The sequence below is a fragment of the Gobio gobio genome, assembly GCF_949357685.1.
Source record: "Gobio gobio genome assembly, chromosome: 7".
Classification (NCBI taxonomy): domain Eukaryota; kingdom Metazoa; phylum Chordata; class Actinopteri; order Cypriniformes; family Gobionidae; genus Gobio; species Gobio gobio.
In genome coordinates, this window is record NC_137103.1 from 34,966,817 (window position 1) to 34,991,649 (window position 24,833).

General features: G+C 37.8%; 4 protein-coding genes across 4 annotated transcripts; all 4 read left to right on the forward strand.

Annotated features, from left to right (window-relative positions):
* Positions 1–1,814: 1,814 nt before the first annotated feature.
* Positions 1,815–5,257, forward strand: LOC307129829 (uncharacterized protein). The gene has a single exon (XM_079822594.1). The coding sequence runs from the start codon at positions 1,939–1,941 to the stop codon at positions 4,771–4,773; it is 2,835 nt and encodes a 944-aa protein (XP_079678720.1). The 5' UTR covers positions 1,815–1,938; the 3' UTR covers positions 4,774–5,257.
* Positions 5,258–7,915: 2,658 nt separating this feature from the next.
* On the forward strand, positions 7,916–11,237 carry LOC307128751 (uncharacterized protein; the record flags this gene model as incomplete). The annotated part of the gene is made up of 1 exon (XM_079820694.1): positions 7,916–11,237. The coding sequence occupies one exon, from the start codon at positions 7,916–7,918 to the stop codon at positions 10,754–10,756; it is 2,841 nt and encodes a 946-aa protein (XP_079676820.1). The 3' UTR covers positions 10,757–11,237.
* Positions 11,238–13,898: 2,661 nt separating this feature from the next.
* Positions 13,899–17,220, forward strand: LOC307128752 (uncharacterized protein; the record flags this gene model as incomplete). The annotated part of the gene is made up of 1 exon (XM_079820695.1): positions 13,899–17,220. The coding sequence occupies one exon, from the start codon at positions 13,899–13,901 to the stop codon at positions 16,737–16,739; it is 2,841 nt and encodes a 946-aa protein (XP_079676821.1). The 3' UTR covers positions 16,740–17,220.
* A 2,661-nt stretch (positions 17,221–19,881) lies between these two features.
* LOC307128753 (uncharacterized protein) lies at positions 19,882–22,747 on the forward strand (the record flags this gene model as incomplete). The annotated part of the gene is made up of 1 exon (XM_079820696.1): positions 19,882–22,747. One exon carries the CDS (start codon positions 19,882–19,884, stop codon positions 22,720–22,722), a length of 2,841 nt encoding a protein of 946 aa, XP_079676822.1. The 3' UTR covers positions 22,723–22,747.
* Between the last annotated feature and the right edge of the window lie 2,086 nt (positions 22,748–24,833).

Genomic DNA, 24,833 nt, shown 5'->3' on the forward strand with positions numbered 1-24,833 from the left:
CAATTGTGTTCTACTGAAGAAACAAAGACACCTACATGTAAGCAGACAAACTTCACATTTTCATTTTTGGATGAACTATCCTTTTAAGCAGAAGCTGGTTTTCAAAAATGTGATTTTCAAGCGTCTTTTGGGGCTGAAAAGCAATCTTGCAGTGCTGAAAAGCCTCTCACTCTAATTTCCAGGGCTGCGTTTCCCAAAACCATCGTAAGCTTAAGATGATTATAGAACAATTGCCACCAATGGTCTCGATCAACTTAGTATGGGTACGATCAACTTAGGCTTACGATGGTTTTGGGAAACGCAGCCCAGGTCAAAGTGCTGCATTGTGGTAATTGATGCGACATGACGTCACTTCCGAAGGACCAATTAACATGTCTGACCAATTTCATGGAATGTGAAAATGAATCTCATTGGCAGAATAAATACATTTAAATTAAACATTTAAATTAAACTGGGCATCAGCGCAATTCAATTGGTTTGGTAATAGCAAGGGAAAATAGAATGAAGTGATCTCCAAAAAAGAAGTACTTTTTCACTGTAAATAAAATTGTAAGGAGTAAAAGTACTTTTTTTTTTTTTTTTATGTAATTAAGTAAAAGTATTGATTTTTAATTGTCCTCAAGTAAAGTAAAAATCCCCCAAAATAATACTTAAGTACAGTTATCAAGTAAAATTACTCAAGTACTTTACACCTCTGGATACCATGGCAAAACAAAACTGTAAAAGTAATTTAATAATATGTCAGAACTAACTATTAATTGTTTTATCATTGTTTTAGGATAAAAAAAAAACCTAAAAACTCACTTGGCCGGCATGTTCCTGCCCTGCTTCACACAGAATATTAGGACCAAATTCATTGTAACACCCAATTTCTTATTCAATCCTGTATGTTCATTAAAGACATATCCGACTGCGTTTACCCGAATACTCGCCAGGACATGCATTTTTACATATTTTTTTTACCATTCAAACCCAATAATCCGCAAAACTGGCATCGCGATCCGTCTGAGTGGAAGGCGTGTGGTCTTCAGGTCAGAGTCCGGTAGCGCGTGCGAGTACGTCCCGGCCGCACCGCTGCTGTCACACATCAACGCAAATTAAGAAATACTGCTCTTATTAGAGTGCTGTCATTTTTAAAGTACCGGTACTAATACAATTTCATATTGTACCGAATTTACCCAGTAGACTAAAAATATTGACGTCGACAGCGTTGACCCAGTCGATTGTATCGACCAATCGCGACAGGCCTAGTTGGGTTATACCCCTGCATGATAATTGTTGTGAAATAACCCTTAGTTGTTGTGACTTGCTCTGAAAATGTTGCATCTGCCACAAGGCACTTTCTCAGAAATAGCAGGAAATGTTATGGAATTCCTCAGCTGAATAATAATCAGTTCAGACTGGCTAAATGAATTTTCAGAACTTTAAATTTAAAGGGGTAGTTCACCCAAAATTCTGTTATCATTTACTCATCCTCATGTTTATCCAAACCTGAGTGACTTTCTGGTTAGGCTACATTTTATTTTGATGGTCCTCTTCAGACATTCTACTAACTAGAAATAAATTTGCAACTACATTTCAACCAACTCTCAGTAGACTGTTAGTAGAGTGTTAGGATAGAGTTGTTAGAATAAGTTGATGTGTAGTTGCAAAGTTACTTCAGACTTTATAAGAAAGAAAGTCCTACATATTTGGAAGGACGTGAGGGTAAGTGATAGCTGATTTTTTTATTTTTGGTGTACTGTCCCTTTAAGCCCTCATACATGTGTTAAAACCCCAGATAAATAAGGCAACTGACTAAGAGTCACACTTTCATAGAATTTGGTCACAGAAAAAGGAAGTTTATATCTTATTCAAATGTTCTGACATGGTTAATTACCTCCCGTAAGAGAGAGACAACGCCTAGACGAAAAGAATCATAAGCTGGAGGAATTGAAGATGATGCTTCTGTTCTCATTTCTAATACTATTTCTGCAGACGCCACGCGTTTCGTCTTGGTCTGCTGGTAAATGTATTTTCTACAGTGATGTGGAAGACTTTCTAACTGTCCAAGTCTGTGCTGGAAAACCAAACACGGCCAAATGCCATCATGTCACTGACATTAAAGAAGACCTGCGTGGACTGCCATCAAACTTACAGAACCTCTGCATTCAAATGGATCGAGACTGCCACGGTGCCTTGGCTCCAGACTCGTTTGCCCGATTTGCTTCTCTGGATTACCTTGAAATAATTGGATGTTTTTCAGAGATCCCTCCGGAAGCTTTTAATGGTTTGACAAATGTAACTTCATTAAGATTATCTTACTTGGTTTCAGATGCCTGTTGTGAGGTAGCTCTTGATTTCAGTCGCCTTCCCTCACTTAACAGTTTGTTTCTTTCACAATATACATTATCATTATTGGCATCAAATGTTTTTGAAACGATTCCTCACTTGCAAAAATTATGCATATTTAATGCGTGTTTGAAGGATGTATCGGAGGTTCTGTGTCGACTGACAAATGTAAAGTCACTGAAGCAGTTTAATCTAGAAGAAGATTCATTAAATAGACTTCAGTACCCAAACTGCTCAGTTTTCAACACCTCTCATAGTTACATATCTACTGTGTTAAATATTGAAAAGGTTCATCTGAATCTGGGAAAATTAGAGCATATAGATGAGGGAGCTTTGGAAATGTTTGGAAATCTGTCCGTATTTGATTTTGTATCCAATTCAAAAGCAGGTTTCCTCAAAGATCTTTCTTTAATTGGAGTATATAAAATCAATAATTTGATTGCCGTGTTGTTGGATGTACTTTACTTTGATGTCTTGTGTACAGCAGCAAAGTTATATTCGATTGAGACTTTACAAGTTTATTATTCTTCTGTTTACTTGCCACTGACTACTAATATCTCAGGTGGCTGTGAAGATGTTAAGAACATTATGCTTAATAATCTGGATGAGATTGAAATCTTAGACGTATATTTGTTCTTTCAGGTTTTCAGGAACCTCACTTCTATTCAAATAAGTAAGCATGCGCTTAGACCAAATGATTTCCAATCTCTTTGTTCTTCACTGCCACAGATAGTCAAACAGATTTCCGTAATGATTCTAAGCGCAGGTGAGATGGATAAGATAGTTTACCACCAATTCATGTGTTTCACAGATCTTGAAACTCTAGCTTTAACATTTAGTAACATTTCTAACGTTGAAGATTTTGCTTTCGTTGGATTGAACAATTTGAAAGAGCTATATTTCTGTGGCAACAAGTTATCCTACATTCATCAACACACATTCAGTGGTTTATATAAACTGATGGTCCTAGATCTCCAAGGAAATCCTATAATTCATATCGAACCTGAATCATTTGGACATCTAATTAACCTTGGCACAATTCTTCTGGGAGATCTGAACTTCCCACCTGGCATGTCACTGATCAAGCTGAATTTATCTGAAATATTTGGGATAATTCCATATAATTTGAGTAATATTTTAATTAGCTCAGGCCTGAGACCAATGCAGCTTGTGGTCGGGAGTAATACTACACTGGATCAGGCCCTAAACTTCCAAATCAAAGGTCAGTATGTGACCATTGAGGACTGCAACAGTTCACTCTTGACATCAGTCACACTTCAGATAAATGCATCATATGTGAGCTGTGGAAATGAATTCATCGGGAAATATGTCCGATCGGTCGTCAGTCTGGAATTGAATTCAATGTTCTCAGAAGATATCGGAGACTTGGCTGCTATCAATCAGCTTGTTCATTTAAAAACCTTAAAACTGGAAAACATTGATTTAACTAAGCAACCAAACTTGGCCGTAATGTTTCACAATCTGACAAAACTCCAGACGCTGATCCTGGCGAACTGCAGATTCTTCTTTCTGGATGGAAGTCTGACTAAAGATTTAAAGGCACTGACACGTCTTGTTTTCGTTCCAAAAGATAACGTCAACATTCTTCAAAACTTGGTGGAACATCTCACTAGTTTAAAATACCTCCATGTTCAGGGCTTGGGTCTGTACTGCAGTTGTGATAATGCGTGGATGGTCTCGTGGGTGAAGGACAACAGGAAGGTGCAGGTTTACATGTTCAACCCCACCATGAAAGAGCTTCAGTGTTTGACTGACAATGGAATTGACCACCTCAACTTTATTGGTTATGCTAAGGAGAACTGCTCATTTGAAATCGAATTTGTGTTCTTTGCCTCCACCTCTGCCTTTTTGTGTATCTTTATTATTGTGGTGCTGTCATATAAGTTTGCAGGCCAATACATTGCGCCTTTCTATCACATCACCAGTGGATGGTTCCGAGAGGCTTTGCGTGTGAATAGTAAACATCAGTACCGCTACGATGTTTTCGTGTCTTACAGCGGTAAGGATGAACAATGGGTCATGGAGGAACTTCTTCCGAACTTGGAGCGCCGCGGCCCTCCGTTTTTGCGTCTCTGTCTGCACAGTCGGGACTTTCAGTTGGGAGTAGACATTGTGGAAAACATCATGGACAGCATCTACGCAAGTCGCCAGACTCTTTGTCTCGTCAGTCGCAACTACCTCTATAGCAACTGGTGTTCTTTGGAGATGCAGCTGGCCACCTCCAGGCTCCAGGTAGAACACAGGGACATTCTTATCCTTGTCTTCCTAGAAATGATTCCGTCTCGTTTGCTATCCTCCCATCATAGATTGGCCCGGCTGGTAAAAACTAGAACCTATTTAGACTGGCCACAGGACATGAAGATGCATGAGGCATTCTGGAACAGGTTGTGGTGTAAACTCAGCTCTAATAAAGCCAACTAGACTTTGTTTCAATAGCCTACATTGTAAAGCTGCTTAAAAAATACAAAGTGAGCAAAATTCCATTGAAAGTTCAATCAAGTTGACTAATGGAACATTTTTTCTTTTCTTTTTTTAACTCAACTGGCAAATGGATAAGAAATACATTTACATGTAATGACCATTTTGTATTTACTTTTTATATGCTTATTGTGTAATGTCAAATATGATTCACTGACTAAATGTGGCTGTGACAAGAGTTAACTATTGCATCTTTAAAAATGTAGCACACTTTAAGCATACATAAACTGATGTTTGGTGCAACTACTGAAAAGTCTGAAATATCCTTTCCTGATAAAACATCTCAACCTCAGACTATTTCTGAATGCGCTGATCAGATATGTGCTGCACTTAGGAGATATTTTGACCCATGTGTTTGTACAAATAAGTTTCAGTTCATGTATTTTTTTACCTTTCTCAGTGGGGTGGGCTTTAAAGAAACTTGTTCTCTACTATTTTGTCTTCGTATTATTCAACTGGAAGCATGTGCATGTTAAATCTGATCACACATCACTACACACACAGCACAACTTTCGTATCCTTTTTGTGTTGTTGAAATCTTGAGTACATGATTTTAAAAAAAAACTAATGAATTTGACAAATTACCATTTAGGCTACAGTTGTAAGAAAAAGTATGTGAACCCTTTGCAGAATCTGTGAATAATTTTAACAAAATAAGAGACATCATACAAATGCACATCATTTTGTTAGTTAGTCCTATCCTGAATAAGATATTTTACATAAGACAAAAAATAGCGGAATTTATTTACCCTGTTCAAAAGTTTATGTCCCATTGATTCTTAATACTGTGTCGTTACCTGGATGATCTGCGGCTGTTTTTTTGTTTTGTGATGGTTGTTCTTGAGTGCCTTGTTTGTCCTGAGCAGTTAAACTACCCAATGTTCTTTAGAAAAATCCTCCAGGGGCCCGTTTCAATAAGGAGGTTCAACTAACTCTGAGTTGACTTGCCCTTAGGGAAATTTAAGAGGTTTTCTTTTTATTTCTAAACAGCTGAATTATAGTAGCGTCATTATAGTAGCCTAGTCTATTGGTTACCGTTTTTACGGAATCTATATGATACTTCAATTCAATGTTTGAGTGGTAGGTAATAACCATATATCGTCAATATTATAATATCAAGCTACCCTAGATGAATCTGCAAATTTGAAAAATCGATTTGCATTATAGCTTGAGGCAAGACAAATAAACCAATATCACAGACATGTTAGGTATCCTAAAATATGATTTTGTACGTCTTATGTATTTACTTGCAAGAATGTAGCCCCTCCTCCTTCAGCTCAAGCCAACGAGCAAACGCTGGCCCAATGTTGATCCTCGTCCTGCCTTTAATCCCATCACTTTCTCGTTTCCTCTTTTTGCTTTCCTCTGACAAAACCTTTGCTTTCTTATTTTTCTGTGCTGCTTCGGCCATGACTATAACATTCGGCAAACAAATGATAGTTTGGCTCGCACGTCTGAATTTAAGGAAGTGGGGGTGGTGGTGGAAGTGATGTATATGCCGTAAAGCAGTCGAATTTTGTAGTTCTTTTTGTTCTCGGGTTACTACCCGAAACCCGAAGTTTAAAAGTACGATTAAAAACGATACAGACCCCGTCAGGCTATGGCAGACGTGTCATTCAACCTATTGTAAGTCAATGTATCATCACAAAAGGTTTGAAAATATATTGTAAAGGTTGAAAAGTTACCTAGTGCTGCTTTAAGTAATGTGAACAAGGATGATTTGAGTGCAACTAACAACAGTGAAAGTTCATTTTTTAGTGTAGGTTAACATAATTAAATGTTCTCTAATCCAACCTGTTACATTTCTTAATTAGGGTAATGAAACTACCATTTAAAAATGCTACCGCTCAAATAAAGATGCATGTGGATATGGCTACAAAAACAAAAAAAAACTAACCCACCCTAACCCTTATTTAGCAAATGATCTGCCAAAGGGAACAAGAATAAGAAAAATAATCTTGTTTCTATTTGCATTAAGATTTTTCCTACCCCACTAGCAGATCATTTTACTTGTTTTAAGTAAAATGCACTTAGTTTATTAATTTCTTATATAGAAAATGTATCTTGATTTTTTTAGATATATTAGTACTTGAAATAAGACAAACAAGAAAAACATTTTTGCAGCGTAAATTAATGGATGACGCATTTAAAAATCGCTTAAGCTTTAAAAGGCAGAGACAGAAAGAAACTCTGGGTTTACTGAAGAAAACCTGCTCCCGACCAGGGGTGCGTTTCCCAAAACATTGTTAGCAAACTATGGTCGCAAGTTCCACGCGAGTTACGACAGAATTTGTGCCCATAGTTAGCTTTGGAAAACACACTCGCAGTTAGGTTCACAGAGTTAGTTACCATGGTATTCTCATTTCAGGGTTGACATACTCAGAGTTTTCACTTATCCTTCTTTCTGAAACGGGCCCCAGGTCCCAAAAAGTCTTCAGTTTTCCAGCATATTTCGCATATGGACCCTTTCCAGCAGTGACTGTATGATTTTGAGAACCATCTTTTCACACTGAGGGACAATCGAGGGACACAACTATTACAAGGTTGAAACATTCACTGATGGTCTAGAACGGGGGTCTCCAACCCCAATTAAACTCACCTGAACCAGCTAACCCATGTCTTACTAGGGCCTTGTAAGACACTGATTAGCTGGTTCAGGTGTGTTTCTTTGGGGTTGGAGCTAAACTCTGCAGGACAGTGGCCCTACAGGACCGATTTTGGAGACCCCTGCTCTAGAAGGAAACACGATGCATTAAGAGCCAGGGAGTAAAAGCTTTTTGAATTTGAAGATCAAGGTAAATTGTACTTAATATGTCTTCCGGGAAACATGCAAGTATCTTCTGTTGCTTCTAAAGGGTAAAAAAAAAAAAAGTTTAAACAAAATAAGAAAAATGTGGACATCATCCTGTTCAAAAGTGTCACCCCCAGCTTTTAATGCATCGGGTTTCCTTCTAGAGCATCACTGAATCGCTGAACAGAAAAGGGAAGTTTATATCTTATTCAAATATTCTGACATGGTTAATTACCTCCCGTAAGAGAGAGACAACGCCTAGACGAGAAGAATCATAAGCTCGAGGAATTGAAGATGATGCTTCTGTTCTCATTTCTAATACTTTTTCTGCAGACGCCACGCGTTTCGTCTTGGTCTGCTGGTAAATGTATTTTCTACAGTGATGTGGAAGACTTTCTAACTGTCCAAGTCTGTGCTGGAAAACCAAACACGGCCAAATGCCATCATGTCACTGACATTAAAGAAGACCTGCGTGGACTGCCATCAAACTTACAGAACCTCTGCATTCAAATGGATCGAGACTGCCACGGTGCCTTGGCTCCAGACTCGTTTGCCCGATTTGCTTCTCTGGATTACCTTGAAATAATTGGATGTTTTTCAGAGATCCCTCCGGAAGCTTTTAATGGTTTGACAAATGTAACTTCATTAAGATTATTTTACTCGGCTGCAGAAGCCTGTTGTGAGGTAGCTCTTGATTTCAGTCGCCTTCCCTCACTTAACAGTTTGTTTCTTTCACAATATACATTATCATTATTGGCATCAAATGTTTTTGAAACGATTCCTTACTTGCAAACATTATGCATATTTAATGCGTGTTTGAAGGATGTATCGGAGGTTCTGTGTCGACTGACAAATGTAAAGTCACTGAAGCAGTTTAATCTAGAAGAAGATTCATTAAATAGACTTCAGTACCCAAACTGCTCAGTTTTCAACACCTCTCATAGTTACATATCTACTGTGTTAAATATTGAAAAGGTTCATCTGAATCTGGGAAAATTAGAGCATATAGATGAGGGAGCTTTGGAAATTTTGGGAAATCTGTCCTTATTTGATTTTGCATCCAATTCAAAAGCAGGTTTCCTCAGAGATCTTTCTTTAATTGGAGTATATAAAATCAATCATTTGATTGCCGTGGTGTTGGATGTACTTTACTTTGATGACTTGTGTACAGCAGCAAAGTTATATTCGATTGAGACTTTACAAGTTTATTATTATTCTGCTATCTTGCCACTGACTCCTACTAATATCTCAGATGGCTGTGAAGATGTTAAGAACATTATGCTTAATAATCTGGATGAGATTGAAATCTTAGACGTATATTTGTTCTTTCAGGTTTTCAGGAACCTCACTTTTATTCAAATAAGGAAGCATGCGCTTAGACCAAATGATTTCCAATCTCTTTGTTCTTCACTGCCACAGATAGTCAAACAGATTTCCGCAATGATTCTAAGCACAAATAAGATGGATAAGATAGTTTCCCACCAATTCATGTGTTTCACAGATCTTGAAACTCTAGATTTATCCATAAGTACCATTTCTAACGTTGAAGATTTTGCTTTCGTTGGATTGAACAATTTGAAAGAGCTATATTTCTGTGGCAACAAGTTATCCTACATTCATCAACACACATTCAGTGGTTTATATAAACTAATGGTCCTAGATCTCCAAGGAAATCCTATAATTCATATCGAACCTGAATCATTTGGACATCTAATTAACCTTGGCACACTTCTTCTGGGAGATCTGAACTTCCCACCTGGCATGTCACTGATCAAGCTGAATTTATCTGAAATATTTGGGATAATTCCATATAATTTGAGTAATATTTTAATTAGCTCAGGCCTGAGACCAATGCAGCTTGTGGTCGGGAGTAATACTACACTGGATCAGGCCCTAAACTTCCAAATCAAAGGTCAGTATGTGACCATTGAGGACTGCAACAGTTCACTCTTGACATCTGTAGTCACACTTCAGATAAATGCATCATATGTGAGCTGTGGAAATGAATTCATCGGGAAATATGTCCGATCGGTCGTCAGTCTGGAATTGAATTCAATGTTCTCAGAAGATATCGGAGACTTGGCTGATATCAATCAGCTTGTTCATTTAAAAACCTTAAAACTGGAAAACATTGATTTAACTAAGCAACCAAACTTGGCCGTAATGTTTCACAATCTGACAAAACTCCAGACACTGATCCTGGCGAACTGCAGATTCTTCTTTCTGGATGGAAGTCTGACTAAAGATTTAAAGGCACTGACACGTCTTTTTTTCGTTCCAAAAGATAACGTCAACATTCTTCAAAACTTGGTGGAACATCTCACTAGTTTAAAATACCTCCATATTCAGGGCTTGGGTCTGTACTGCAGTTGTGATAATGCGTGGATGGTCTCGTGGGTGAAGGACAACAGGAAGGTGCAGGTTTACATGTTCAACCCCACCATGAAAGAGCTGCAGTGTTTGACTGACAATGGAATTGACCACCTCAACTTTAGTGGTTATGCTAAGGAGAACTGCTCATTTGAAATCGAATTTGTGTTCTTTGCCTCCACCTCTGCCTTTTTGTGTATCTTTATTATTGTGGTGCTGTCGTATAAGTTTGCAGGCCAATACATTGCGCCTTTCTATCACATCACCAGTGGATGGTTCCGAGAGGCTTTGCGTGTGAATGGTAAACATCAGTACCGCTACGATGTTTTCGTGTCTTACAGCGGTAAGGATGAACAATGGGTCATGGAGGAACTTCTTCCGAACTTGGAGCGCCGCGGCCCTCCGTTTTTGCGTCTCTGTCTGCACAGTCGGGACTTTCAGTTGGGAGTAGACATTGTGGAAAACATCACGGACAGCATCTACGCAAGTCGCCAGACTCTTTGTCTCGTCAGTCGCAACTACCTCTATAGCAACTGGTGTTCTTTGGAGATGCAGCTGGCCACCTCCAGGCTCCAGGTAGAACACAGGGACATTCTTATCCTTGTCTTCCTAGAAATGATTCCGTCTCGTTTGCTATCCTCCCATCATAGATTGGCCCGGCTGGTAAAAACTAGAACCTATTTAGACTGGCCACAGGACATGAAGATGCATGAGGCATTCTGGAACAGGTTGTGGTGTAAACTCAGCTCTAATAAAGCCAACTAGACTTTGTTTCAATAGCCTACATTGTAAAGCTGCTTAAAAAATACAAAGTGAGCAAAATTCCATTGAAAGTTCAATCAAGTTGACTAATGGAACATTTTTTCTTTTCTTTTTTTAACTCAACTGGCAAATGGATAAGAAATACATTTACATGTAATGACCATTTTGTATTTACTTTTTATATGCTTATTGTGTAATGTCAAATATGATTCACTGACTAAATGTGGCTGTGACAAGAGTTAACTATTGCATCTTTAAAAATGTAGCACACTTTAAGCATACATAAACTGATGTTTGGTGCAACTACTGAAAAGTCTGAAATATCCTTTCCTGATAAAACATCTCAACCTCAGACTATTTCTGAATGCGCTGATCAGATATGTGCTGCACTTAGGAGATATTTTGACCCATGTGTTTGTACAAATAAGTTTCAGTTCATGTATTTTTTTACCTTTCTCAGTGGGGTGGGCTTTAAAGAAACTTGTTCTCTACTATTTTGTCTTCGTATTATTCAACTGGAAGCATGTGCATGTTAAATCTGATCACACATCACTACACACACAGCACAACTTTCGTATCCTTTTTGTGTTGTTGAAATCTTGAGTACATGATTTTAAAAAAAAACTAATGAATTTGACAAATTACCATTTAGGCTACAGTTGTAAGAAAAAGTATGTGAACCCTTTGCAGAATCTGTGAATAATTTTAACAAAATAAGAGACATCATACAAATGCACATCATTTTGTTAGTTAGTCCTATCCTGAATAAGATATTTTACATAAGACAAAAAATAGCGGAATTTATTTACCCTGTTCAAAAGTTTATGTCCCATTGATTCTTAATACTGTGTCGTTACCTGGATGATCTGCGGCTGTTTTTTTGTTTTGTGATGGTTGTTCTTGAGTGCCTTGTTTGTCCTGAGCAGTTAAACTACCCAATGTTCTTTAGAAAAATCCTCCAGGGGCCCGTTTCAATAAGGAGGTTCAACTAACTCTGAGTTGACTTGCCCTTAGGGAAATTTAAGAGGTTTTCTTTTTATTTCTAAACAGCTGAATTATAGTAGCGTCATTATAGTAGCCTAGTCTATTGGTTACCGTTTTTACGGAATCTATATGATACTTCAATTCAATGTTTGAGTGGTAGGTAATAACCATATATCGTCAATATTATAATATCAAGCTACCCTAGATGAATCTGCAAATTTGAAAAATCGATTTGCATTATAGCTTGAGGCAAGACAAATAAACCAATATCACAGACATGTTAGGTATCCTAAAATATGATTTTGTACGTCTTATGTATTTACTTGCAAGAATGTAGCCCCTCCTCCTTCAGCTCAAGCCAACGAGCAAACGCTGGCCCAATGTTGATCCTCGTCCTGCCTTTAATCCCATCACTTTCTCGTTTCCTCTTTTTGCTTTCCTCTGACAAAACCTTTGCTTTCTTATTTTTCTGTGCTGCTTCGGCCATGACTATAACATTCGGCAAACAAATGATAGTTTGGCTCGCACGTCTGAATTTAAGGAAGTGGGGGTGGTGGTGGAAGTGATGTATATGCCGTAAAGCAGTCGAATTTTGTAGTTCTTTTTGTTCTCGGGTTACTACCCGAAACCCGAAGTTTAAAAGTACGATTAAAAACGATACAGACCCCGTCAGGCTATGGCAGACGTGTCATTCAACCTATTGTAAGTCAATGTATCATCACAAAAGGTTTGAAAATATATTGTAAAGGTTGAAAAGTTACCTAGTGCTGCTTTAAGTAATGTGAACAAGGATGATTTGAGTGCAACTAACAACAGTGAAAGTTCATTTTTTAGAGTAGGTTAACATAATTAAATGTTCTCTAATCCAACCTGTTACATTTCTTAATTAGGGTAATGAAACTACCATTTAAAAATGCTACCGCTCAAATAAAGATGCATGTGGATATGGCTACAAAAACAAAAAAAAACTAACCCACCCTAACCCTTATTTAGCAAATGATCTGCCAAAGGGAACAAGAATAAGAAAAATAATCTTGTTTCTATTTGCATTAAGATTTTTCCTACCCCACTAGCAGATCATTTTACTTGTTTTAAGTAAAATGCACTTAGTTTATTAATTTCTTATATAGAAAATGTATCTTGATTTTTTTAGATATATTAGTACTTGAAATAAGACAAACAAGAAAAACATTTTTGCAGCGTAAATTAATGGATGACGCATTTAAAAATCGCTTAAGCTTTAAAAGGCAGAGACAGAAAGAAACTCTGGGTTTACTGAAGAAAACCTGCTCCCGACCAGGGGTGCGTTTCCCAAAACATTGTTAGCAAACTATGGTCGCAAGTTCCACGCGAGTTACGACAGAATTTGTGCCCATAGTTAGCTTTGGAAAACACACTCGCAGTTAGGTTCACAGAGTTAGTTACCATGGTATTCTCATTTCAGGGTTGACATACTCAGAGTTTTCACTTATCCTTCTTTCTGAAACGGGCCCCAGGTCCCAAAAAGTCTTCAGTTTTCCAGCATATTTCGCATATGGACCCTTTCCAGCAGTGACTGTATGATTTTGAGAACCATCTTTTCACACTGAGGGACAATCGAGGGACACAACTATTACAAGGTTGAAACATTCACTGATGGTCTAGAACGGGGGTCTCCAACCCCAATTAAACTCACCTGAACCAGCTAACCCATGTCTTACTAGGGCCTTGTAAGACACTGATTAGCTGGTTCAGGTGTGTTTCTTTGGGGTTGGAGCTAAACTCTGCAGGACAGTGGCCCTACAGGACCGATTTTGGAGACCCCTGCTCTAGAAGGAAACACGATGCATTAAGAGCCAGGGAGTAAAAGCTTTTTGAATTTGAAGATCAAGGTAAATTGTACTTAATATGTCTTCCGGGAAACATGCAAGTATCTTCTGTTGCTTCTAAAGGGTAAAAAAAAAAAAAGTTTAAACAAAATAAGAAAAATGTGGACATCATCCTGTTCAAAAGTGTCACCCCCAGCTTTTAATGCATCGGGTTTCCTTCTAGAGCATCACTGAATCGCTGAACAGAAAAGGGAAGTTTATATCTTATTCAAATATTCTGACATGGTTAATTACCTCCCGTAAGAGAGAGACAACGCCTAGACGAGAAGAATCATAAGCTCGAGGAATTGAAGATGATGCTTCTGTTCTCATTTCTAATACTTTTTCTGCAGACGCCACGCGTTTCGTCTTGGTCTGCTGGTAAATGTATTTTCTACAGTGATGTGGAAGACTTTCTAACTGTCCAAGTCTGTGCTGGAAAACCAAACACGGCCAAATGCCATCATGTCACTGACATTAAAGAAGACCTGCGTGGACTGCCATCAAACTTACAGAACCTCTGCATTCAAATGGATCGAGACTGCCACGGTGCCTTGGCTCCAGACTCGTTTGCCCGATTTGCTTCTCTGGATTACCTTGAAATAATTGGATGTTTTTCAGAGATCCCTCCGGAAGCTTTTAATGGTTTGACAAATGTAACTTCATTAAGATTATTTTACTCGGCTGCAGAAGCCTGTTGTGAGGTAGCTCTTGATTTCAGTCGCCTTCCCTCACTTAACAGTTTGTTTCTTTCACAATATACATTATCATTATTGGCATCAAATGTTTTTGAAACGATTCCTTACTTGCAAACATTATGCATATTTAATGCGTGTTTGAAGGATGTATCGGAGGTTCTGTGTCGACTGACAAATGTAAAGTCACTGAAGCAGTTTAATCTAGAAGAAGATTCATTAAATAGACTTCAGTACCCAAACTGCTCAGTTTTCAACACCTCTCATAGTTACATATCTACTGTGTTAAATATTGAAAAGGTTCATCTGAATCTGGGAAAATTAGAGCATATAGATGAGGGAGCTTTGGAAATTTTGGGAAATCTGTCCTTATTTGATTTTGCATCCAATTCAAAAGCAGGTTTCCTCAGAGATCTTTCTTTAATTGGAGTATATAAAATCAATCATTTGATTGCCGTGGTGTTGGATGTACTTTACTTTGATGACTTGTGTACAGCAGCAAAGTTATATTCGATTGAGACTTTACAAGTTTATTATTATTCTGCTATCTTGCCACTGACTCCTACTAATATCTCAGATGGCTGTGAAGATGTTAAGAACATTATGCTTAATAATCTGGATGAGATTGAAATCTTAGACGTATATTTGTTCTTTCAGGTTTTCAGGAACCTCACTTTTATTCAAATAAGGAAGCATGCGCTTAGACCAAATGATTTCCAATCTCTTTGTTCTTCACTGCCACAGATAGTCAAACAGATTTCCGCAATGATTCTAAGCACAAATAAGATGGATAAGATAGTTTCCCACCAATTCATGTGTTTCACAGATCTTGAAACTCTAGATTTATCCATAAGTACCATTTCTAACGTTGAAGATTTTGCTTTCGTTGGATTGAACAATTTGAAAGAGCTATATTTCTGTGGCAACAAGTTATCCTACATTCATCAACACACATTCAGTGGTTTATATAAACTAATGGTCCTAGATCTCCAAGGAAATCCTATAATTCATATCGAACCTGAATCATTTGGACATCTAATTAACCTTGGCACACTTCTTCTGGGAGATCTGAACTTCCCACCTGGCATGTCACTGATCAAGCTGAATTTATCTGAAATATTTGGGATAATTCCATATAATTTGAGTAATATTTTAATTAGCTCAGGCCTGAGACCAATGCAGCTTGTGGTCGGGAGTAATACTACACTGGATCAGGCCCTAAACTTCCAAATCAAAGGTCAGTATGTGACCATTGAGGACTGCAACAGTTCACTCTTGACATCTGTAGTCACACTTCAGATAAATGCATCATATGTGAGCTGTGGAAATGAATTCATCGGGAAATATGTCCGATCGGTCGTCAGTCTGGAATTGAATTCAATGTTCTCAGAAGATATCGGAGACTTGGCTGATATCAATCAGCTTGTTCATTTAAAAACCTTAAAACTGGAAAACATTGATTTAACTAAGCAACCAAACTTGGCCGTAATGTTTCACAATCTGACAAAACTCCAGACACTGATCCTGGCGAACTGCAGATTCTTCTTTCTGGATGGAAGTCTGACTAAAGATTTAAAGGCACTGACACGTCTTTTTTTCGTTCCAAAAGATAACGTCAACATTCTTCAAAACTTGGTGGAACATCTCACTAGTTTAAAATACCTCCATATTCAGGGCTTGGGTCTGTACTGCAGTTGTGATAATGCGTGGATGGTCTCGTGGGTGAAGGACAACAGGAAGGTGCAGGTTTACATGTTCAACCCCACCATGAAAGAGCTGCAGTGTTTGACTGACAATGGAATTGACCACCTCAACTTTAGTGGTTATGCTAAGGAGAACTGCTCATTTGAAATCGAATTTGTGTTCTTTGCCTCCACCTCTGCCTTTTTGTGTATCTTTATTATTGTGGTGCTGTCGTATAAGTTTGCAGGCCAATACATTGCGCCTTTCTATCACATCACCAGTGGATGGTTCCGAGAGGCTTTGCGTGTGAATGGTAAACATCAGTACCGCTACGATGTTTTCGTGTCTTACAGCGGTAAGGATGAACAATGGGTCATGGAGGAACTTCTTCCGAACTTGGAGCGCCGCGGCCCTCCGTTTTTGCGTCTCTGTCTGCACAGTCGGGACTTTCAGTTGGGAGTAGACATTGTGGAAAACATCACGGACAGCATCTACGCAAGTCGCCAGACTCTTTGTCTCGTCAGTCGCAACTACCTCTATAGCAACTGGTGTTCTTTGGAGATGCAGCTGGCCACCTCCAGGCTCCAGGTAGAACACAGGGACATTCTTATCCTTGTCTTCCTAGAAATGATTCCGTCTCGTTTGCTATCCTCCCATCATAGATTGGCCCGGCTGGTAAAAACTAGAACCTATTTAGACTGGCCACAGGACATGAAGATGCATGAGGCATTCTGGAACAGGTTGTGGTGTAAACTCAGCTCTAATAAAGCCAACTAGACTTTGTTTCAATAGCCTACATTGTAAAGCTGCTTAAAAAATACAAAGTGAGCAAAATTCCATTGAAAGTTCAATCAAGTTGACTAATGGAACATTTTTTCTTTTCTTTTTTTAACTCAACTGGCAAATGGATAAGAAATACATTTACATGTAATGACCATTTTGTATTTACTTTTTATATGCTTATTGTGTAATGTCAAATATGATTCACTGACTAAATGTGGCTGTGACAAGAGTTAACTATTGCATCTTTAAAAATGTAGCACACTTTAAGCATACATAAACTGATGTTTGGTGCAACTACTGAAAAGTCTGAAATATCCTTTCCTGATAAAACATCTCAACCTCAGACTATTTCTGAATGCGCTGATCAGATATGTGCTGCACTTAGGAGATATTTTGACCCATGTGTTTGTACAAATAAGTTTCAGTTCATGTATTTTTTTACCTTTCTCAGTGGGGTGGGCTTTAAAGAAACTTGTTCTCTACTATTTTGTCTTCGTATTATTCAACTGGAAGCATGTGCATGTTAAATCTGATCACACATCACTACACACACAGCACAACTTTCGTATCCTTTTTGTGTTGTTGAAATCTTGAGTACATGATTTTAAAAAAAAACTAATGAATTTGACAAATTACCATTTAGGCTACAGTTGTAAGAAAAAGTATGTGAACCCTTTGCAGAATCTGTGAATAATTTTAACAAAATAAGAGACATCATACAAATGCACATCATTTTGTTAGTTAGTCCTATCCTGAATAAGATATTTTACATAAGACAAAAAATAGCGGAATTTATTTACCCTGTTCAAAAGTTTATGTCCCATTGATTCTTAATACTGTGTCGTTACCTGGATGATCTGCGGCTGTTTTTTTGTTTTGTGATGGTTGTTCTTGAGTGCCTTGTTTGTCCTGAGCAGTTAAACTACCCAATGTTCTTTAGAAAAATCCTCCAGGGGCCCGTTTCAATAAGGAGGTTCAACTAACTCTGAGTTGACTTGCCCTTAGGGAAATTTAAGAGGTTTTCTTTTTATTTCTAAACAGCTGAATTATAGTAGCGTCATTATAGTAGCCTAGTCTATTGGTTACCGTTTTTACGGAATCTATATGATACTTCAATTCAATGTTTGAGTGGTAGGTAATAACCATATATCGTCAATATTATAATATCAAGCTACCCTAGATGAATCTGCAAATTTGAAAAATCGATTTGCATTATAGCTTGAGGCAAGACAAATAAACCAATATCACAGACATGTTAGGTATCCTAAAATATGATTTTGTACGTCTTATGTATTTACTTGCAAGAATGTAGCCCCTCCTCCTTCAGCTCAAGCCAACGAGCAAACGCTGGCCCAATGTTGATCCTCGTCCTGCCTTTAATCCCATCACTTTCTCGTTTCCTCTTTTTGCTTTCCTCTGACAAAACCTTTGCTTTCTTATTTTTCTGTGCTGCTTCGGCCATGACTATAACATTCGGCAAACAAATGATAGTTTGGCTCGCACGTCTGAATTTAAGGAAGTGGGGGTGGTGGTGGAAGTGATGTATATGCCGTAAAGCAGTCGAATTTTGTAGTTCTTTTTGTTCTCGGGTTACTACCCGAAACCCGAAGTTTAAAAGTACGATTAAAAACGATACAGACCCCGTCAGGCTATGGCAGACGTGTCATTCAACCTATTGTAAGTCAATGTATCATCACAAAAGGTTTGAAAATATATTGTAAAGGTTGAAAAGTTACCTAGTGCTGCTTTAAGTAATGTGAACAAGGATGATTTGAGTGCAACTAACAACAGTGAAAGTTCATTTTTTAGTGTAGGTTAACATAATTAAATGTTCTCTAATCCAACCTGTTACATTTCTTAATTAGGGTAATGAAACTACCATTTAAAAATGCTACCGCTCAAATAAAGATGCATGTGGATATGGCTACAAAAACAAAAAAAAACTAACCCACCCTAACCCTTATTTAGCAAATGATCTGCCAAAGGGAACAAGAATAAGAAAAATAATCTTGTTTCTATTTGCATTAAGATTTTTCCTACCCCACTAGCAGATCATTTTACTTGTTTTAAGTAAAATGCACTTAGTTTATTAATTTCTTATATAGAAAATGTATCTTGATTTTTTTAGATATATTAGTACTTGAAATAAGACAAACAAGAAAAACATTTTTGCAGCGTAAATTAATGGATGACGCATTTAAAAATCGCTTAAGCTTTAAAAGGCAGAGACAGAAAGAAACTCTGGGTTTACTGAAGAAAACCTGCTCCCGACCAGGGGTGCGTTTCCCAAAACATTGTTAGCAAACTATGGTCGCAAGTTCCACGCGAGTTACGACAGAATTTGTGCCCATAGTTAGCTTTGGAAAACACACTCGCAGTTAGGTTCACAGAGTTAGTTACCATGGTATTCTCATTTCAGGGTTGACATACTCAGAGTTTTCACTTATCCTTCTTTCTGAAACGGGCCCCAGGTCCCAAAAAGTCTTCAGTTTTCCAGCATATTTCGCATATGGACCCTTTCCAGCAGTGACTGTATGATTTTGAGAACCATCTTTTCACACTGAGGGACAATCGAGGGACACAACTATTACAAGGTTGAAACATTCACTGATGGTCTAGAACGGGGGTCTCCAACCCCAATTAAACTCACCTGAACCAGCTAACCCATGTCTTACTAGGGCCTTGTAAGACACTGATTAGCTGATTCAGGTGTGTTTCTTTGGGGTTGGAGCTAAACTCTGCAGGACAGTGGCCCTACAGGACCGATTTTGGAGACCCCTGCTCTAGAAGGAAACACGATGCATTAAGAGCCAGGGAGTAAAAGCTTTTTGAATTTGAAGATCAAGGTAAATTGTACTTAATATGTCTTCCGGGAAACATGCAAGTATCTTCTGTTGCTTCTAAAGGGTAAAAAAAAAAAAAGTTTAAACAAAATAAGAAAAATGTGGACATCATCCTGTTCAAAAGTGTCACCCCCAGCTTTTAATGCATCGGGTTTCCTTCTAGAGCATCACTGAATCGCTGAACAGAAAAGGGAAGTTTATATCTTATTCAAATATTCTGACATGGTTAATTACCTCCCGTAAGAGAGAGACAACGCCTAGACGAGAAGAATCATAAGCTCGAGGAATTGAAGATGATGCTTCTGTTCTCATTTCTAATACTTTTTCTGCAGACGCCACGCGTTTCGTCTTGGTCTGCTGGTAAATGTATTTTCTACAGTGATGTGGAAGACTTTCTAACTGTCCAAGTCTGTGCTGGAAAACCAAACACGGCCAAATGCCATCATGTCACTGACATTAAAGAAGACCTGCGTGGACTGCCATCAAACTTACAGAACCTCTGCATTCAAATGGATCGAGACTGCCACGGTGCCTTGGCTCCAGACTCGTTTGCCCGATTTGCTTCTCTGGATTACCTTGAAATAATTGGATGTTTTTCAGAGATCCCTCCGGAAGCTTTTAATGGTTTGACAAATGTAACTTCATTAAGATTATTTTACTCGGCTGCAGAAGCCTGTTGTGAGGTAGCTCTTGATTTCAGTCGCCTTCCCTCACTTAACAGTTTGTTTCTTTCACAATATACATTATCATTATTGGCATCAAATGTTTTTGAAACGATTCCTTACTTGCAAACATTATGCATATTTAATGCGTGTTTGAAGGATGTATCGGAGGTTCTGTGTCGACTGACAAATGTAAAGTCACTGAAGCAGTTTAATCTAGAAGAAGATTCATTAAATAGACTTCAGTACCCAAACTGCTCAGTTTTCAACACCTCTCATAGTTACATATCTACTGTGTTAAATATTGAAAAGGTTCATCTGAATCTGGGAAAATTAGAGCATATAGATGAGGGAGCTTTGGAAATTTTGGGAAATCTGTCCTTATTTGATTTTGCATCCAATTCAAAAGCAGGTTTCCTCAGAGATCTTTCTTTAATTGGAGTATATAAAATCAATCATTTGATTGCCGTGGTGTTGGATGTACTTTACTTTGATGACTTGTGTACAGCAGCAAAGTTATATTCGATTGAGACTTTACAAGTTTATTATTATTCTGCTATCTTGCCACTGACTCCTACTAATATCTCAGATGGCTGTGAAGATGTTAAGAACATTATGCTTAATAATCTGGATGAGATTGAAATCTTAGACGTATATTTGTTCTTTCAGGTTTTCAGGAACCTCACTTTTATTCAAATAAGGAAGCATGCGCTTAGACCAAATGATTTCCAATCTCTTTGTTCTTCACTGCCACAGATAGTCAAACAGATTTCCGCAATGATTCTAAGCACAAATAAGATGGATAAGATAGTTTCCCACCAATTCATGTGTTTCACAGATCTTGAAACTCTAGATTTATCCATAAGTACCATTTCTAACGTTGAAGATTTTGCTTTCGTTGGATTGAACAATTTGAAAGAGCTATATTTCTGTGGCAACAAGTTATCCTACATTCATCAACACACATTCAGTGGTTTATATAAACTAATGGTCCTAGATCTCCAAGGAAATCCTATAATTCATATCGAACCTGAATCATTTGGACATCTAATTAACCTTGGCACACTTCTTCTGGGAGATCTGAACTTCCCACCTGGCATGTCACTGATCAAGCTGAATTTATCTGAAATATTTGGGATAATTCCATATAATTTGAGTAATATTTTAATTAGCTCAGGCCTGAGACCAATGCAGCTTGTGGTCGGGAGTAATACTACACTGGATCAGGCCCTAAACTTCCAAATCAAAGGTCAGTATGTGACCATTGAGGACTGCAACAGTTCACTCTTGACATCTGTAGTCACACTTCAGATAAATGCATCATATGTGAGCTGTGGAAATGAATTCATCGGGAAATATGTCCGATCGGTCGTCAGTCTGGAATTGAATTCAATGTTCTCAGAAGATATCGGAGACTTGGCTGATATCAATCAGCTTGTTCATTTAAAAACCTTAAAACTGGAAAACATTGATTTAACTAAGCAACCAAACTTGGCCGTAATGTTTCACAATCTGACAAAACTCCAGACACTGATCCTGGCGAACTGCAGATTCTTCTTTCTGGATGGAAGTCTGACTAAAGATTTAAAGGCACTGACACGTCTTTTTTTCGTTCCAAAAGATAACGTCAACATTCTTCAAAACTTGGTGGAACATCTCACTAGTTTAAAATACCTCCATATTCAGGGCTTGGGTCTGTACTGCAGTTGTGATAATGCGTGGATGGTCTCGTGGGTGAAGGACAACAGGAAGGTGCAGGTTTACATGTTCAACCCCACCATGAAAGAGCTGCAGTGTTTGACTGACAATGGAATTGACCACCTCAACTTTAGTGGTTATGCTAAGGAGAACTGCTCATTTGAAATCGAATTTGTGTTCTTTGCCTCCACCTCTGCCTTTTTGTGTATCTTTATTATTGTGGTGCTGTCGTATAAGTTTGCAGGCCAATACATTGCGCCTTTCTATCACATCACCAGTGGATGGTTCCGAGAGGCTTTGCGTGTGAATGGTAAACATCAGTACCGCTACGATGTTTTCGTGTCTTACAGCGGTAAGGATGAACAATGGGTCATGGAGGAACTTCTTCCGAACTTGGAGCGCCGCGGCCCTCCGTTTTTGCGTCTCTGTCTGCACAGTCGGGACTTTCAGTTGGGAGTAGACATTGTGGAAAACATCACGGACAGCATCTACGCAAGTCGCCAGACTCTTTGTCTCGTCAGTCGCAACTACCTCTATAGCAACTGGTGTTCTTTGGAGATGCAGCTGGCCACCTCCAGGCTCCAGGTAGAACACAGGGACATTCTTATCCTTGTCTTCCTAGAAATGATTCCGTCTCGTTTGCTATCCTCCCATCATAGATTGGCCCGGCTGGTAAAAACTAGAACCTATTTAGACTGGCCACAGGACATGAAGATGCATGAGGCATTCTGGAACAGGTTGTGGTGTAAACTCAGCTCTAATAAAGCCAACTAGACTTTGTTTCAATAGCCTACATTGTAAAGCTGCTTAAAAATACAAAGTGAGCAAAATTCCATTGAAAGTTCAATCAAGATGACTAATGGAACATTTTTTCTTTTCTTTTTTTTAACTCAACTGACAAATTGATAAGAAATACATTTACATGTAATGACCATTTTGTATTTACTTTTTATATGCTTATTGTGTAATGTCAAATATGATTCACTGACTAAATGTGGCTGTGACAAGAGTTAACTATTGCATCTTTAAAAATGTAGCACACTTTACGCATACATAAACTGATGTTTGGTGCAACTACTGAAAAGTCTGAAATATCCTTTTCTGATAAAACATCTCAACCTCAGACTATTTCTGAATGCGCTGATCAGATATGTGCTGCACTTAGGAGATATTTTGACCCATGTGTTTGTACAAATAAGTTTCAGTTCATGTATTTTTTTACCTTTCTCAGTGGGGTGGGCTTTAAAGAAACTTGTTCTCTACTATTTTGTCTTCGTATTATTCAACTGGAAGCATGTGCATGTTAAATCTGATCACACATCACTACACACACAGCACAACTTTCGTATCCTTTTTGTGTTGTTGAAATCTTGAGTACATGATTTAAAAAAAACTAATGAATTTGACAAATTACCATTTAGGCTACAGTTGTAAGAAAAAGTATGTGAACCCTTTGCAGAATCTGTGAATAATTTTAACAAAATAAGAGACATCATACAAATGCAAATCATTTTGTTAGTTAGTCCTATCCTGAATAAAATATTTTACATAAGACAAAAAATAGCGGAATTTATTTACCCTGTTCAAAAGTTTATGTACCATTGATTCTTAATACTGTGTCGTTACCTGGATGATCTGCGGCAGTTTTTTTGTTTTGTGATGGTTGTTCTTGAGTGCCTTGTTTGTCCTGAGCAGTTAAACTACCCAATGTTCTTTAGAAAAATCCTCCAGGGGCCCGTTTCAATAAGGAGGTTCAACTAACTCTGAGTTGACTTGCCCTTAGGGAAATTTAAGAGGTTTTCTTTTTATTTCTAAACAGCTGAATTAAGTTAGTTCAATCAACTCTGAGTAGACTGACTCTGAGTTAAGTGCCTGCACCACGACTATAAAAAGCCATGACCAATGGAGCTCTGGAATTATGATTCACCATGGCAACAGCACCCAACAAAAAGAAGTCCACATACTTCAGAGTCAATGTGCAAGTTTAATTCTTAATCACTGTTATAACATCAGAGGTGAAAAATGGCAAAACAGTAAGTTATTGAACTAATATTCATTTTCATAGTAGCCTATCCCATGGGCAGAAAAAAAAGTGGTAGTAGCTACAAATGAAGTATAAAAACACAATTCAATCAGGTAAAGCTGTAAGCATAAAAGGTTCATGGGTCTAAGCTACACGACTCGACCAACATTTGACTTATTAAATAAATATCATTCAGTGTCTATTTCAATGTAATTAAGTATAAAAAAACACTTCAATCAGGTAAAGCTGTAAGCATAAAAAGGTTCATGGGTGTAAGCTACATGACTTGAAGTAAATACAAACCATTTTCAATTTGTCAGTTACATAATATTTATATGTGCAGTTTACTTAATAATGTTACATTAAATTTATAAAAGTTTTTTATGTTAAGTGAACACATTTATTGATTTAATTTACCTTTTTAAATTAACTACTTGCTCTACTATTGTAAGTGGAAAACTATTAAATATAACATTAAACATATTTTTAGAAACAAAATTCTAGAATAATTTAATAGAGAACGGGAAGTCCATCCAATAGGTGATGGTATAAGTGGTCACAGCCTAAACACAGGCACCACTCTTCTGCATAATGGTAACCACAAAATTACAGAAACTCCTCTAAATGTCCAACATAACTGCACATAACACTAACATAAACTAACAACATCTTTCCCTTTACTGAAAAAGATAAAATAACACTTTAATCCCTAAATTTACAGTCCCTAATGCAGTCCCTTGCAAAGCATGCTGGGAACTACAGATCCACTGCCCTGTTTGTTTGTTTCACTCAGCAATGTTAAGTTGACTGTGCAAACAATTATTAAGTAAAGCTGACAATACTCATTTTTAGTAGAAACCAC